The 12915-nt window shown below is 34.4% G+C and overlaps 1 protein-coding gene across 1 annotated transcript in view; it reads left to right on the plus strand.

Annotated features, from left to right (window-relative positions):
• The window catches only part of slc7a6 (solute carrier family 7 member 6), a 72952-nt gene extending 62230 nt beyond the window's left edge, over positions 1–10722 (plus strand). Inside the window, exons 6-10 of the mRNA XM_028809701.2 lie at positions 1875–1978; positions 2099–2195; positions 4602–4751; positions 6175–6358; positions 8453–10722. Of these exons, the coding sequence (XP_028665534.2) occupies positions 1875–1978; positions 2099–2195; positions 4602–4751; positions 6175–6358; positions 8453–8520 (603 nt within the window). The 3' untranslated portion in view covers positions 8521–10722. The remainder of the gene's footprint in view (positions 1–1874; positions 1979–2098; positions 2196–4601; positions 4752–6174; positions 6359–8452) is intronic.
• The last annotated feature ends 2193 nt before the right edge of the window (positions 10723–12915 follow it).

The raw sequence follows: 12915 nt of genomic DNA on the forward strand, positions 1-12915 counted from the left end.
ATTTGCAGTAAATAATTGTTGGTCCACATCCGACCTTTTAAAACCAAAATCTCCATACAACAGACGTAGATCCTTTTTTCGGCAAAAGTTCTTCAGTGTCATCATGTTCAACTTTATTGTCTGCTACAGCTTCAGTTTCAAAATGTTCTCTGTCCATTTTCACCGCTCAATACCTCCACCAACGCATGCACTCCGTTGCATGCGTGTTTAGTGGTGTAGCAGTGCAAAAAGTCCCCCCTTAAACAGTTTCCCGCTGTGCCACCTTCCGACCGTTGTTTAGGCTATTTAAACCGGTATTGCAGTATAAGAAAAATCCATATCATAATAAAAATTAAAAACGGGTTTCGGTATGAACTGGTATACCTCCCAGCACTAATAAGAACTTTGACAAACGAAAGAAGATCATTCAGTCCATTAGACATGTTTGTTTAGCTAGTAGCTAAGATGTCCCAATATCTCATCCAGATACTTAAATGTTGTCAAGGTTTCTGCTTCAGCTACATGACTTGGTAGTTTGTTCCAGATTCCCACAACTCTACTTTTAAAGTAAAGAAGTGCTTCCTGGCCTAATTCTTAAATGCACTTCCCCTTAACATCCACTGGAAGAGGTTTAATTCTATTGAGGCTGTCAGAGTAGGATATGTCCTTAAGTCCTGGGATACCCTTGTTTGGTCGTCTCTGCACAGTATTAAATGGTACTATGTCATTTTTTGTAGCATTGTCACCAGAACTGCACACATTAGTCCAGACGTGATGTTACTAGTGCGTTATGCATTATATAATCTGAGCTTTATGTCCCTTGATTTATATGCAAGTGTTTACAATATAACATTTTATATGCATTTTTGGCCCATGTCCTTGTTGAAATGGGGTCAGTAAACTCCCAGGTTTGAGACTGTTGAAGATAATGTCAAGAAGTGGTTAAAGAATAATACGTTCAGAAAAAAGTTGAAGGTTTGGTCTAGAAAATTGAAACAGTTTTATTTAATAATATGAAGAATATAAACAGTCATGTCACAGTTGTGGAATAATTCTTGCTTATGTGAACAGTGTGTCAGCAAAGTTTGCTGTCCTGTGTTGACCCCCAAAAATCGTGCAAAGAGACAATTTACAATTGAGGATTAACAAAGCATATCAAATCAAAGTTAACATTGAAAATACAGTTTGAGATTTAGAACAATGACCGGAAATCAGTTTTATAACTACAAAGTCTGAGAGAGAATGGAAAAGCCACAAAAAGGTAACAGTTTGAATCATTATATTTAAAATAAACAAACATTCTGGCTTCAAAACGTTCTTTGACCAGTAACTGTATAGTTTATGAAAAAACTGGTCTTTTAAAGCAAAAAAAAAAAATCTGGATTCTTTTGTCCTCTAAAAAGTGTCTGTTCTTGGCTTTCTTCCTGTTTAAATGATAAACGAGTTTTAGTAAGATAGTACATTGGTCATTTTTACTCCAACAAGTACAAGATGTTGTGTTTCTCCCTTGTCCCACACTCTATTTAGGACGTTTTCCTTCTGCACATGCCATAAGTGCAGGCCTAAGGGTCTGTCTTGACTAGTTTTAAGTGAAATGTCCAATGTTTTCTCAGTCAATAGAATACCATATGCAAGGAACATTTGCATACTTTCATTTAGGCCATCCACTTAACTCTGTAAGGCTTTCTGTGTGCTCCACATGTTATAATCATGAATGGCTATTTTTTGTACAAAGTTTGTGGCTAATATGTGTTGAAGATTTTCAAGCAGAGGTTACACATATACAATATTCTACAGTGCCACAAATTTGCAATTTGGTTTTTTTAGGTCTAGTTGTGCAATTAAAAGTTAATTAAAAATAAAATAGGCTAACATTGTCAATATTGTATTTGCAGACATTTGCTGATCAGACACTGGGTGTAATGAGGTGGAGCATTCCCATTGCTGTTGCCTTGTCTTGCTATGGTGGATTGAATTCATCAATCATTGCTGCTTCTAGGTGGGTACATTTTATACTTTTTAAATATCTTTCACGTTCTGTTTTTGAAATGGAATTTAGCATCTTTTGGCTCATTAATGTCATTTGGTTGTATTTTTTAATTTTTCTTTTTTTGTACAGGCTGTTTTTCGTGGGATCACGTGAAGGCCACCTTCCAGATGCACTATCTATGATACATGTCAACAGATTCACCCCCATTCCTGCACTGCTATTTAATGTAGGTATTTTGTAGCTTATTGAAACCTGGACATTAAACCTTAAGCATCCATCCATCCATCCATTTTCCAACCCGCTGAATCCGAACACAGGGTCACGAGGGTCTGCTGGAGCCAATCCCAGCCAACACAGGGCACAAGGCAGGGAACCAATCCTGGGCTGGGTGCCAACTCACCGCAGAAACCTTAAGCAACAATAGCAATTTCATTAAATAGAACCCATTTAAATATGCTAAATAATAATAATAATAAGGTTGTATTGTTTTGATTGATAGGTTATGTTATAAAATTGCATAAGTAAATATATCTGGAGACTGAAGGGAGCATATTCATGTGGAGCACACTGCTTCTGTCAGAATATTAACATTCAGTCACCTGTAAAACATAATGTCTCGAGTATTTTAAATTGCTGTATCTGTGTTTTATTTTAATATCTAATATTCAGTCTACTCTTATTTTTCCTTTTTTTAATCCTCCTTCCTACTGTATGCTTCATAATGTATGTGAATTTGTCTATTGCTTGAGATTGTTGAAAAGTTAATAGTTAAAAAGTTTCTTAAACTGATAGTGACATATACTGTATCAGACCATCCAATATTATATTGCTGTTGAGCAGAATTAACATGGCTGTTACCATTTAATGTTGTTTCTCTGCCCTGAATATTTAATATCAAACATTTGTGTTTGGACAAGTTACCTTTTACATCTCTCTACTATAATGTCAAATGTAAGCATTGTTGTGTCTGAAGTAAATCCTAGAGCACTCAAACATACCTATACCTATTATTTACTAAATATGTGTTGTAAAAGGAAACTGTATAATCCAATTTGCTTTTTTATAAAATATTCCAAGATTATGGCCCAACGTGTTCATTTTAAAAGCCAAGTGTAATTGACAGATAAGTTTCACTGTGGGCGGCACAGTGGCGCAGTGGGTAGCACTGCTGCCTCGCAGTTGGGAGACCTGGGGACCTGAGTTCACTTCCCAGGTCCTCCCTGCGTGGAGTTTGCATGTTCTCCCCGTGTCTGGGTGGGTTTCCTCCGGGCGCTCCAGTTTCCTCCCACAGTCTAAAGACATGCAGGTTAGGTGGATTGGCGATGAAGTTTCACTGATGATGAGGTTACTAGCACACTCTATTTTAATCTGTTTGTCTCAGAAAAAAGTGTATTATTCTGTGCAACACTTTGGTCCTATAAAGGCTACTGTTAATGATGCCACACTGGATGAATTAAATGTTGGTTAATGCACTTCAAATGAAGCTTAACCGTACATACCAAGGGACATATTATACCATGATAAAGTGTGAGAAATTACTTTGTAGCGTTTTCTATACTAATTAAGTTAGTCTCTTTTTTTGGACAATTTACACACTTCTTTTGATAATGGCATGATGACCCAAGATGTGTTTTATTTTTAATACTATTTAGTCTCAATGATGAAGTTAATTAGAAAGGAATTCTAAAAAATCAATTCTAACTCACCTCCCCATGTATCAACCCAAGTGAAGTAAATAGTACATCCCTTTTTTCTAACAGAGCACTAACTCACAAAAACACCTTGTATACTGTTCATGATAGCATAAGAAAGGCTGTCAATTCATCTCCCTATTCTTAACCCACAGGTATAGTTAAAAAAGCAATTTTCGCTTATGAGTCATTTCGGAGACAGCCACAGTTAGGGCGTGCCATTAGACCATGAAAGGTTCATTCATTTCAATTCATTTTTATATAGTATTTTTCACTGAGTGCAGGAGAGCAGTGCAGTGACAAGTTCTCACTGAAAATAATCCATTTTACAATTTACGAAATACAGAAATAGTACACATAAAGACACATTTGTTTAAACATATGATACAGCAAATTAGTTTGAATCTGATTAAAATAAGTCATAACCAACCTTTATTGCATTATTGAACTATGGCAAGGTGACAACAGATAAGGCAACGATAAGTCAGATGAAACTCTGGAAGGTGATAATGTAAAATACATACTCCATGGCAGAGTGAACAAAAACATTTTCAACCCATATTTATAAACATTCTCAATTCATATTTATAAACTCTAATCTATAGTATCTGCCATTACAGCAGAACATCTATTTATTATGAAATGTACTCTATATAAAGCCCTAATTTTGCTGCTACTATGAAATTCTCAAAAAATACACTACAGTTTTCTGGATTAGTTTTAACCTTTACACAAAGATAAAATTGTGTTTTGAATGGTGTAAAAATAAAATCAGCAACCGAGCCCTCCGAGATGAGTGTTTTGTCCAGTAAGCTGTATGCTGTCATTTTTTCATTTCTTACAAGAGATGTGCTCTTATTATGATACTGAGATTTCTCTAAATATAAATCTAAAGGTGTTCATTCTCTTGGATTGGCTTATATTTATTTGTTATTTTTCAGTGTGCCATGGCTCTGATGTATCTTTCAGTGGAGGATGTCTTTCAGTTAATCAATTACTTCAGCTTTAGCTACTGGTTTTTTGTGGGTCTGTCAGTTGCAGGACAGATCTATCTTCGTTTTAAAGAACCAGACAGACCCCGGCCTGTCAAGGTAAGATTCCAGTATTCAAAGTAAAACGACAAATGAAATGTACATATGAAATTGACAACATTTAAACTAAAAAAAATACAATTATGCTCACTTCTGCATCTTTATTCAAGTATAAATCTGATGAAGAATCATTATTGTCTGCAGTGATGACTAAGATTAACAATAGGAGTGCTTGTTTTACTCTTCACTTTCGCTTGCATTTGTATTTGTTTCTTTCTTGTAAACTTGCTTATATTTTAGAATTTTTGTAATTTAGTAGTAGTCGTGATTATTTATAAACTGATCAACCTTACAATTTCCATCATACTACAGTAGATTCCTTCACATTAAAATTGCCTTTGTTTGTTCCATAAACCTTTTTTTTACCATAAACCATTTTGTGGTTTCATTTAGTAATAGCAACATTTGTTTGTACAACACATTTTTATAAAATATTTTATTTGTTTGTCACTTGGTTCAGTAAAGCATGTTATGACCATCTGTCCATCTGTATATTAGATTTCTTACCTGCTTTTTCAGTTTAGAATATAACCTATAAAATGCAGTTGTCTGCTGTCTCGAACAAAGGATTTCAGTACATGTTAGCATAACATTCTCAACCCCCCCTTAATCCAGTTCAGAGTTGTGTGGAGCTAGATCTTTCCTGTTGCAGTCCACTTGTCTCATCATGTTGAGCAAGATGAGCAGTGACAAACAAATAAAATAGAACGAAACATGTTTTTAAACTGTTAACTTATCAGTCTGCCAAAGCTTAACATAGAATTCATTTTACTTAATAATCATTTTTCATAGCCTTCTTACTAAATGTGTGGTTAGCTACAGTGTTTCAACTGTTCCTATGTCAATTTTTTAGAAATTACTAATATTACTAGCTCTTAAAATGTAACCTTCTACCATATTTTTTGAATGCTCAGGGCCTGGATTTAGCAAAGATCTTATCTTTATTTGCATAATTCCTAACAATATCAAATGGTAAATATTTTGTGGGCTAGATTGCATTCAGCTGTTTTTTTCGACTGTCTATACATTTCTTGGTCATTTTAACATCAGTTTGTGGTTTCCATGAATCTTATTTAAGTGGTGTTGGGCATTTAAAACTCTTTTCAAAGTATGCTGTTGTATTTGGTATTATTTTTTTATGATGAAAAGATCCATAACAGCTTCTCTTTGTGCATTGTAGTTAGCATTACATATTTCTTCTTTTGTAAGCATTGTATTAGAAAAGTTAAGAATAAGATAAAAAGAGGTTTTTGATATAATTGTAGTGCTATTGCCCAATTCTTATTTTTAATTAATTTTCACAGTGATGCAGCACAGTTGTATAACAAGAATATTCTTTTGAGTCAGTGTTTAATTGCAGATGATGCAGTAGTTGGTCCTCTGTTTAGTTTTCTTCTTCTGATTTTTTTTCCCCCTTCTACAGCTTAGCCTCTTCTTTCCTATTACCTTCTGCCTCTGCACCGTGTTTTTGATTGCTGTACCATTATACAGTGACACTATAAACTCCCTAATTGGAATTGGAATAGCACTGTCAGGAGTACCTGTCTACTTGCTGGGAATTTACCTCCCTGAGTCTAGACGTCCCCCAATCATTGGCAGAATGCTGCGTAAGTAATTACTAAATTTCAGTCTAGGTCATGCTTAGAATTGTTTATGTACACTTCAGTTCAAATGATCTAGCAACTTTACATTTTTAGGAGACAACTATCATCATGTCCATTGTTGTTTCTCACTTTGTGTCCAATGCTGCCAGGATACCCCCACCAATTTCAGATGAATTGAACATTGAGAATGTTTTGTTATGTTACAAGTAAAATATGTTTTTATAATGCAGCACTTCTTTGTTTAATTTTATGAAATTTATTTGTACTGTTTGCTTATCTGTCCTGTAAAGGAGAACCATCACATTTTTCTATCATTTAGAAGAAAAAATTACTCTTTCATGTAGTTTGAAATGATGCAGCTTTTTGTTATGAATTGACAAAAAATAAATAAGTAAATACATAAAAGCACATCACACCCAGTTGTCAATGAATGTTTTAGGGATGTGGTCAGAAAACTAGAGCATCTGTAGAAAACCCACACAGATTTTGGAAGAACATTCATGCTCCACATGATCGAGAAGTGAGCTTGGGATTTAAACCTAGAACACTGAATCTGAGAAGCAGCAGCACTCATACATTGCTACTTGTGACCCCTAATTGTAGTATTTATCCATAAATATGAGACTTTGTGATTTGTATAATCTCACAAAAACTGTGTTAAGTTTTGTGGTTTTTGACTAAGAGGGCAGTAGTTTTCCAGTGTAACCAGTTTCTTAATCAGAAGCCAAACTTGTTAATGGAATATAATTAAATTATACTGTATCATTTTTAGTCCTCTGATTCTGCTACATTGTAACATTGTAGGTTTTCATATTATGAGAATACCAGTTCATTATTTTCTGTCTCTCATTTTTAATTGAAACAGAACATATGATAGACCTACTTTTGTTTGTTGGTTCTCCAATTACATACATATCATTGTTAATTGACAACTGGATGAAAAAAAGAAATTAAATCCTGCAAATTAACAAGTGGATACCCTGAATCATAAAAAAGGCCATGAAAGGTTATCCCCATTAGTAGCAATTGTTTGCCTTTAATTATTAAAAGAAAATTACTGAAAGAAAAATGTAGCCATTTTGTACTTCCAGAATGAAGAATTGAAGCCTAGTATATGCTTTCACTGATAACTTGAAATCTGCAGTAGAAAGCAAATATTGTACCAATTTAGGAAATTGATAGCCACAATTGAAATATGGCTACATGCCTTTACAGTTTATTTACTACAGCTGCAGTCCGGTCCTAATTTGGGATCCTGAGATGGTTCGTCATGGAGTGGGTGCGGCAATGTGTTGTATCAGTACATGCTCCCAACCTCTCCTCTCCTCCTCCTTACTGGTTTCAGTTTTAATAATGAAATAAATAAAAGATGATGGCAGAGGTTGTAGTGCTGCTACATCACAGATTGAACATCCTGGTTTTGAATTCTACACCGAGTTATCGTCTGTGTGGTTTTCACATTCGTCTTTTTTGTGTAGAATTTTCTACCTGTTTTCCTCTCACATTCCCAAAGGTATGCAGATTATATTTTTTTATCTGTTTCTTACCCTGGTTGGTTGGTTTTCATGTCTGTGAAATTTTTTAATCTTGTTTTAATGGAGGACCGAGATCACACTTCAGTTGGGGCCAAAACTTATCAAAAGCAAACAACATTAAAACATCCATGAAAAGAAAAGAAAAAAAACTGAAGGTACTAGTGTTGCATAATCCACATGTCAGCTATCTAATGTTTCTGGAAAATTAGAGCAGTGCATGATAGTGATGAGTGCACAAGCAAGATTGTGCTTTTGAAATGAACGTTTGTAATATTTATATGATGTGAGTAACCTGAGATTTTTCGTGGATGTTTTAATGTTGTTTGTTGTTGTTCAGTATTGACCCATCGCTGACCCTCCACTAAAGCCCTTAAGATTACAGTTTTTTCCTTGGCCATCACTATACAAACAACACAGGATAAGTAAAAGATAAAAATGTATAATTTTAAGCGAATTGTTCCTTTAAAGCCTTTATCACAACATGTATATTTTCTGCTTGCTTAATTAATGGTGTGCTTTGTTTTTCCTCTTTCTTCCCTCCCACCATCCTTGTTTCTTACAGGTGCCTTAACACGGATCACTCAGCTTACATGTTTCTGTGTGCTCACGGACATAGACTTCACTGAATAAGCTACTGAAAATACCCACTTGTAATTGGAGTGGAGTGTATGGGAAATGCAAACTATGATTCACAAACGACAGGATGTGAATTATGAGGAGACTTTGTTTGAAAAGTGGTATTAGAATGGTTAATGTGAAGTACTTGTGCAATTAGGGGATAATCTTGTCCTAAATACTGTTAAAAAATCTGCCAAAAGGTCAGCACTGAAAAGCTTTACAGGTAAATGTTGTGCCGGTTTCCAATAGCTGCCAATACCTTGAATGTTTCCATTGAAATATGGCTAAAATTGACAAATGCATATACAGTGCATATCTAAAATTAACAAACTAAATACCATCGGTGCAGAATGTCATCTGTTAAAAAAACTGGTTGTGTGAATTGCATCCAAATAAAACAAGATACTGTTTTCTAAACTCACTTGGTTAAAAAATTATAAGCCCTGTTACTGTAGCCTTTTTTTTGTTAAGCCTTTGAAAAGAACCATCAGTGAACTAAACCAAAGCCATAATAATCAACACAAGCTTAGAGGATACGATCAAGAGCCAGGCATAAAGGTTAAACAGGAGTGAGAAACTGAACTCTGAAATAGTAACTTTAAATGAACAAGTTAAAGTGGTAGTTTTTAGACATTTTAGGGTGACATTCTTGAAAGCACAGGGATAAATGATCAAATGCAAATAAGCTTTAAGTGAAAGTTGTTGTTTAAAAAATTCATATGCAACTTTTATGCATTTTCATACTGCAGACAAAAAATGGAGACTTATATATATGGCGTATTGATCTGTCTTTAAGGTTCTCCTTATTTTATGTCACTTAAACACTCAAATATCTTTGCTCTCTGGTAGGAACAGAACAACTGCCTCCTCAGTCTTGCAGGTTGAAATTAATGGGGGTTTTTTTGGTCTATTTAAAAAAAAGTTCATTTACAAGCAAATACGTTTATATTTGCTTTTTTTTTTTTTTAAACCGTTCACAATATGGAAAGTGTTTAATGTGTTTGTTACAATAGAACAGAGTATGTCTAAATATGCAATAGCACCTAGCTCAAAATTTACTGTAAAACTACTGAGATACTGTGATAGTTTAAATGTCTAAGAATGGTTGGATTTTACATAAACGTCTGTAAAATTCCTTTTTTATTTTTCAAAGGTTTATCTATTTTGGGTTTCAATTAGTTACAATTTATAGAAAGTTTCTAAGAAAATTTATCTCTCAACAGATGGTCATGTAGCAATCTCTACATTATAGGATTTTGTATTATTTCTATTATTAAATTAAAGCCCATAAAGTGCACCTAATCAGCAATGGCTGTGTTTTAATCAGGTTTGTGTAATATCTTAAAAATAAATTCTAAAAAAATATTTTTCTTAACTTCTGGGTGCTTATTAAAATTATTAAATACATCAGGGCATTTGCGGATCCTAAATAATAGCATTATTTCATACCCTATGCCTGGTTATCTATTCTTAATTGAGTGAATTGATTCCTTAGGGCACTGACATTCACAAGACTTTACCTTTGGCTATTTGAACCTCGAGGCCAGTGACACTTCAGGATCAAAGTTGCTTTAGGTAGATAAAGGAGAAAATGTTTGTTAAATGTTGATTTTGTAAAACAGTATGCATAAAGCATATTCTTGCTAGTAAACAGTTGGTTTACTAATTTTACTTTTTGTTTGCAAATTTGGACTAATTTTGGTTTGTTCCTCACGTACAGAACTATGCTAAATGACCAACTGAAAGTGTACATTGACTGCTGCTGCATTTGTGTGGTCACTCATTAGGCATTGACCATCATGCCTTGGGGATGACTTTAGAAATGGAAAATAAGCTGTTAGTGTGATAGCAAAGGCCAACATGTTAAACTTACAGAGCCAGGTTTGATTTAGCTTTTGATTTTGCTAGTAATACCAAATATCAATTTTTCTGTATTTAATATTATTCAGAGGTTAATATTTATGTTATCATACTTGAGCCTTGTCAGGAGATTACGAGTTCATGCTGCACATGCCTTATGTAAATGAACGTGCAGTCAAAATCTTAAATTAGCATTAAATGTTGAAACCTCTTTATGTACTTACAGTGTTTTGAGTTTTGGAGTTGAGGGTTGTAGAATTGGGAAACCCTTGCAACTCAGGGCCCTTCACAGTGCACTGAAAGTTTTCTCTTTGGACTTAAACCAGAGAAAGTCTGAGATTGGCACAAAAATGTTTGCCCAACTCTTTAAGGGGATATGGAAGGCTTTTTAGATGTCGTGAGGCAAGGAGCTGCCAGAGGGAGTTCTGACTTAGGATTTTTCCAAAGTGACCCTAGCTGGGGGGGAGAAACTGCATTGTGGAGCAAAGGCTTAGCTAGCAGGAGAAAGAGGCCAGGATCAGTAGAGAATGGGTGGTGGTGAGTAAGGGACAGATTTGGTATAGTTATTTAGTGAGGGCAGGTAGATAAACTAAATTTGGCAGGTACAAGGGTTCAAGAGGTGTGTACTCAATCTTTTCTTGCCTGAAATGTGTGTTTAATTTTATGTTGTTCCTTATTTATCCTGTCCTATGTGGTGTATATTTAAGAAATACAGTTTTAATAAATAAAATGTAATAAATGCACTTTGATAAAATAACTTTTTGTTATTCATTCTTACAAGAGATCAGCAAGTGGAGTGTTTCATATGGGCAGCCAATGATAATGTTGTCTACATCAACCTTTCTTATTTAATTTTTCTGGTTGTTACAGCTTTTGTCATTCTCTTGTCTTTTGCCATACTGATATGGTGTGCTGCAGCTACTGTAATACTGAAGATTTATTTCATGGCTAGAATTTAATACTTTTTTATCCACATGGAAATAAATTGATTTACAAATACAGCTAAGAAATTATGACTCTTGCTTAAAGGCTGTTACTGCTTGAAATTACTAAGTTTTAATTTATTCTTCACACAAGACTGCAAAGCCCCATTTTTTAGCAACCATTCCTTTAGTGTCTTAATGGTCAAAGGTAGCTTATCCTTATTCATTTTAATTGTAATTGCTTTAGTACTACTGACACCTTGTTAATATGTTCACTTGGGTTACAAGGTATTGGCAATCCCAAAGTACAGTACTGGGTTCAAAAATGGCCAAAATGAAACTCCTTTCTCAAGAAACATGTACGCCTATTGTGTTTTTTAGCAGATTGAACATTCTTTCATGTGACAGATTGCCAAGAAACTGAAGATTTCTTTTTTTTTATTATTGATTTTATTGAAATCACACAACATTCTATACAAATAGATCAATTTTACAAGAATAGGATTGAAGATGAATCAACCCCCACCCCTGAGAAAGAGAGCATGAGCAGCAGAATAAAACTTAAACCTAGTAAAAATAAGCAAATAGATTAATAAGTGAATATAGATAAATGGAAACTGAAGATTTCATACAAAGACTGTCTGTCTTGAGAGAAGAGGGCAAAGTGATCTAACAAGGATAGCAAAAGAAGGAGAAGGCTGAGGTACACAACTACATAAGAGGGTAAGGACATCAGAGTCTGTAGTTTGAGAAATACACACCTTACAGGTCCTCAGTTGTCTTCTTTCTTAGATGCATACCAAATATCTGTGTCATTACAATAGTGAAAAAATGAATCCAGACCATATTATGCTTTTCCAGTTATCTTCTGTCCAATGCCTGTGTTCTTTTGTCCATTTTTACCTTTTTCATTTGTCAGTTTCAAACATCGCTTTCTCTTTGAAACTCTGCCTGTAAGGCCATCATCCCCTTCTTTTTCTATCCTGGTTAGATCCACTTTCAAGACAGTAATAGACACCATTCTATGAAATCTTCTGTTTCTTGGTAATTTGTCACTTGGAATAATCTTCATTCTGCTAAAAACAAACAAAAAAAAAAACAATACACTGACATGCTTCTTCAGAAAGCTGTTCTGTTTTGGCCATTTTTGAACAGTGAACAGAATAGCAGGTTTCAGCAATGCCAATGTAATTACAAACGTTTTTATAATTAGGTAGTATCTGCATGAATAATTAACGATGAGCGAAGAGTTGACCATTAGTTCACTGAAAGAATGGATGCTGAAAAGGAGGATTTGCTGTCAGATGTGAGTAATAAATTTAAAATTGGTCATTTCAAGCAGTAATAGCTACTATTAGCACTAGTAATGTGTTGGCTGTATTCTAATCAACTTAATGAACTAATAACATTAGCACTGATAAAGGAAATAACAAATATCGTATACAGCAAAGTACTGTTAGTTACATACTTTTATTTCTGATGTATTCAATTGACTGACAGCACTTTCACTGAGGCAATTGTCTTAAGAAATTTCCCGAGCTAAGGCAGGTAACATAGCTTATGTATGTACATGACAATGAGACACATCTTGGCTATAATATTTCCAGCTCAGATTTTGCTTTGA

This window comes from Erpetoichthys calabaricus, chromosome 9, assembly GCF_900747795.2.
Source record: "Erpetoichthys calabaricus chromosome 9, fErpCal1.3, whole genome shotgun sequence".
Taxonomy (NCBI): Eukaryota; Metazoa; Chordata; class Cladistia; order Polypteriformes; family Polypteridae; genus Erpetoichthys; species Erpetoichthys calabaricus.